At 53.3% G+C, this 4793-nt stretch overlaps 1 protein-coding gene across 1 annotated transcript; it reads right to left on the bottom strand.

Moving 5' to 3' along the window:
* Positions 1-381: 381 nt before the first annotated feature.
* On the bottom strand, positions 382-4408 carry LOC133894954 (protein SMAX1-like). Its single transcript, XM_062335155.1, has 3 exons — positions 2873-4408; positions 2247-2523; positions 382-2160 (listed from the first exon to the last, which is right to left on the bottom strand). The coding sequence occupies exons 1-3, from the start codon at positions 4078-4080 to the stop codon at positions 571-573; spliced, it is 3075 nt and encodes a 1024-aa protein (XP_062191139.1). The 5' UTR covers positions 4081-4408; the 3' UTR covers positions 382-570.
* Between the last annotated feature and the right edge of the window lie 385 nt (positions 4409-4793).

The raw sequence follows: 4793 nt of genomic DNA, 5'->3' as shown, positions 1-4793 counted from the left end.
AAACTGGGAATACCTTTAGATTCTCATTTTTAAAAACTTTTTGGAAATTTGTGAAAAGTAGAGTTCCACATGGAGCACGGCATGGCCTGATGGCCAAGATTCATCACTCAACTCAATCTAGAAAACGTCTAGAAAACGATGTGTGATATTTATATTTAAAGTACTAGTATTTTGGAAATTGGTTGGTTACCTTTGGATTGTCTAATTCTAGCTTTGCCCCTTTTGATTCTTGATCCAAGCTCCGTCACTGCTGAGTGGAATCCGTTTGAGGGCTACATCATTATTTACCTCCTCTACACTGTCAATCCTTGCAACATTAGAAAGTGCAAAAGAGATTTTTTTTTTGTTTTTTTTTTGTTTCAAGGAACATAGCTACACATATTATCAAAACTATAGATCATATTTCTGGATATAAGATCTATAATCTCCATGCCTATTTGGTAGTCAAAGGAGGTTCTCCCTCCACCCTATGTGCTTCATATAGTAACCTCCCCCAGCTTATAACAAGGGAGTTATCCCCAATATTTACATGTCTACCATAAAAAGAATTTACTTCCCCCAATTCCCTCTCTACATGCCATCAATAGCGATCGGTACTGTCGCTGGTAACCCTTCTCGGTCCCCTCCCCACCTTGGCAATGCCTTGTCAGCAACTGATGCAAGACGGACAACAGCACGGCCATTGTGATGCTTCGTGTTGCGCCACAATCGTTCAATGCTGGGCATAAGCACTTTCTCGGCCCAGTCCTCAAGCTTCTCGTCGGTGAGCCAGACGCTGCCAGCCATCCGGTCAATGGCATCTTCATCGATTCTGAATGAGCTGCTGCTGCCAATCACCGACTCAAATTTCGCCGATATGCAATCTGTGACAATCTTCCTAAACGGCTCAAAGTCAACTGGCCGGAACACAATGGCATCGTCGACGAGGTTCAACAGATCACAGTCAGGGGGTGGTGTTAAACACTTGAGAGCAAGCTGCCCTTTCTCCTGCTCTTGTTCCACAGAGATATCGCTGGAATTCCGCGAGCCCTCAGTGTCATCCAATGCCCCAACTGCTAAATTAAGGTCAAGTGATAAACCTTGCCCACTGGAAAATTCTTTGGCTACCTTTGCAGGGCGACCATCATCGCATAGCCAATCTGCTCGGTGCTTAACCTGCTTGTCCCCAATCGAGAGCTCTAGCTGCCAATTAGAGCTTGCAACCTCAAACATCCTTCTTTCATCTTGGATCAATGTTTCAAACTTTGGTCCCTTGAGTTCCTCAAGTAACCAATTTGTGGTGAGAACGAAGATGACGTTGCCAAGGTTTACCTCACGGCCCCGGGAGTCTGGCAGGCGACCAGTCTCCATTGCCCGCTTGATCTTTCCACGCACAACGGTGTCCGCTTGATCAATGCCCTCAAGAACAATAACTGAGAAGGGGTTTTGCCGAACTGCCTCCGTGACCCGGTCAAGTGAGGTTTTCCCCCAGAAACCAGTGTTCAGACCATCATTACCAGCCCTGCCCATGCGGGAGTCGCTGCCAAAGTTTACAACCACTGGTCGGGAGTTTACCATCAGCTCAGACAATGCGTTCATCATCTTCCGCTTGCCGGCCTGGTCAGGACCAATAAACAGGAGCCACATGTCACCCCTTGTCCCAATATTTCGACGCTTCCCACCGCCAGATCTGCATTGTATTACAACAGCAGCGATGGCTGAAGCGGCGTCTGATTGCCAGCTGACCTTCTCAGTAAGCCCCTTTAGAAGCCTCTTGAAGGACTCGATATCGGAGATTCCAGCTATCTTAGCCTTTTGCATGGCAGTTAGCCCCTCCATGTTATTTTCCTTCTGGTCTTTCTCCACAGTAGCATTCATGCCTGGATCCAAGCGACCAAGCACAAGGTCGATCTTCACCAGGCTGCCCGGTGAACTCTTACGAAGTTCGGATGTAGGGGTTCCCTCTGGCTTCTCCCAGCTGGTGTTCATCTTAAGAGTGGGAGCAGCAACCCTGGCAAGTGCCAATTTGGGCTCAATGGGCGGGCGTGGACCGAAGGCAGCCAATGGCATGGAGAGAGCTGGCGCCCCAGCGTGGCTGGAGTGGGTACACGCACATGTCTCACGCCATTTCTTCTCAAGCTCTTGGGCAGTCTCCTTCCATTTCAAGTCTTGTTCCTTGGCCTGTAAAAGAGCAAAGGACTGTATCAATAGCCGTTCCAACAGAACAAACGCCGACTTTACAAGTTAACACATCGAGAAACACAGACCTGTGATTGATCACTGCTGCGCTGCATCCAGTGTGGCAAACCAGGCTTAGGAGCCTCAGGGCACGGTGCCGGCTTTTCTATCCGCTCCGCTGCGAGCTTGGCAAGCTCACGCTCATAACTACCCTTGCAAAGTATACACATGGCCGGCTTAGCCATCAGAGGCTGGTCACTCCCTGCCCCTGGCGGCCATTGGAATGCTGTGGGTGTCACCGGCATAGGCCGGAGTGTAGGCGATAACATCCCCACTGAGTTGCCGAGGATTCCACTGCCTCCAGGTCTACAAATTTCAATCATTTATCAGATCTTCAGAAATTGAATATAAATTTTAGATTAGATAGTACAAAATTAGAAGCCTATTATTACTTTAGAAGAAGCAATAAAACTTTTTAGAGTTGCACCAAACATAATGAAGTAAAAAAATTTGGTCATTGATAAAACTAAAGTTTTTTTTTAAAAAAAAAATTGTTTCTGTTTTCTCAGCTGAAGTAGCAGACCCAATACCAATTGGTCCAAGAAGAACACCGATTTTTTTTTAGGAATGTCGAATCACCAAAATAACAAGAAGACCACCACGACCAGATATGGTAGATCCAACAGGCAAGCTGACAGAACGAAGAAAAACACACCTGAGAGCAGAGCTGGTGAGCGGCGAGCTGCGGGATATGGGCACCGCCTGGAGGTCCCACTCGGCCTCCATCGCCGGGTGGTAGACCTTGCACCGGAGGTAGGTGGCGCACGCGGCCGTGCCGACGGCCCAGACCTTGCCGCTGCCGAACCGCCTCAGCAGCCGCGCCATCTCCGCCACTGCCGCCTTGCCCCCCTCCGACGACGCCTTCGCCGGCCCCTCCACCAGCCACTTGAGGTCTCCGAGATCAAGTACGACGCCGCTGTGCTCCAAGAGGAGCCTCTCGACCACCGCGCCGAGCTCCCCGATCCTCGCCGCCATCGCGGACTTGTCGCCGGTGAGCTTGGCGAGCTCCGCCTCCAGCGGCACGACCTTCGCTCCGGCGAGGGCAGGGGATCCAGCCGCTGGGATCCTCCGGATTGCTTCCTTCAGCACCGCGTCCGGTCCGGCGTCGCCCACAAGCACCGGGTTGCGGCGCACCGGCTTGAGCATGACGTCGAGCACCTTGCGTGCGTCGTCCCCGCCAACGCCGCCGTATGCCGCGGCGGCGGCTGCCAAGCGAGGGTTGAGGTAGGCGTTGGCGGTTCCGGCCCGTGGGAGAGGAGAGGGGGACGCGGTGAGGGGGGTGGAGACGGCGGCGGAGGAGGACGAAGGCGAGGGCGAGGAGAGCGACTGCTCGATGGTGGACTTGACGGCGGTGGAGGAGAAGGACGCCTCGCGCATGACGCGGCTGACGGAGGGATCGTCGAGGATGGAAAGGATGAGCTGCTCGAGCTCCACCTTGACGGCGAGGAGCGGCTGCTGCGCCGCCTCGGGGCACCCCCGGCGCTGCTGCGCCTGCGCGCGCTTGAGCGCCGCAACGAGGGCGTTGGACAACGGCGGCGGCGCCCCGTGCGCCGCCGCCGCGGAGGCCGCCGCGGGCAGCCTGTCGAGCGCGACGGAGAAGCATAGCTCGAGCGCGCGGCACTGCAGCGGGTGCGCGCCGCCGCCGGCCCCGGCCCCGGAGCCAGCGGCAGCCCCCGCGCCGGCAGCGGCCCGCGCGCACGCCTGGCGCAGCAGCCCCGCGGGCGCGGCGAGGAGCGCGGTGGCGACGTGGAGCGGCGTGGTCTGGCCGTGGCGCCTGCGCGCGGCCTCGTCGATGGCCCGCGCGAGCGCCGCCGCTGCCTCCGGCGTGAGCGTCTGCTGGATGGTGTTGAGATCCGCCCTCATCGCCGCGCCGCGCCGCTCATGAATCGATCAAGGCACCCCGAAAGAATTCTCCTTTCCCTCGCGACGTACTAGTACCTGGCGAGGCGGAAGTCGTCGTCGGAGGAAGGTGGAAAAAGGGAAGCCTTGGAGGGGAGCGGAGGTGGGAGGCGGAGGTATCGAGAGAGAGAGACTAGGAGGGAGTCAGGGAGAGAGAGAGAGAGAGAGAGAGGAGAGAGACGAGTACTATAAGAGCAGAGGAAGGAGGGGAGGGAGGGGAGGAGGCGAATGGAATCTTCGTCTCCTACTTCTCCTCGTCGTTGCATTTCATTACCACACACGCCCCATTACCAGCGGAGGAGGGAAGGAGGTGCATGGGTTTTTTTTTTCTTTCCTGTTTTTCTATGGAAGGGCTTAGCCGTTTTCATATTTCTTCTTTCTCGGGAGCTAACAAAAGTTTCTCATACAACGGGCAAATACAAATTATGATCCTTATTTCTTGATATGCAATGCTGCCAGAAATATTTTGATTTCTCACTTTAATTGTGGTGCCACATTACATATTCTCAAACATCCGTGCCGGAAGTTCACTAGTTATACATACTCAAGTTTTGCTACGTTCCTTTTTAGATAAAAATCTAAAAATATGTAACAGATATAACCGTATTTATTAAAATAGATAATATATTAGCGTATTTACAAATTTAACACTTGTATTCGACATCTCAAATACTAAA

The sequence above is a fragment of the Phragmites australis genome, chromosome 16 (genome assembly GCF_958298935.1).
Source record: "Phragmites australis chromosome 16, lpPhrAust1.1, whole genome shotgun sequence".
Taxonomy (NCBI): Eukaryota; Viridiplantae; Streptophyta; class Magnoliopsida; order Poales; family Poaceae; genus Phragmites; species Phragmites australis.
The sequence above is the reverse complement of the archived record's forward strand: the minus strand, read 5'-3'. Positions and strand labels throughout refer to the sequence as shown.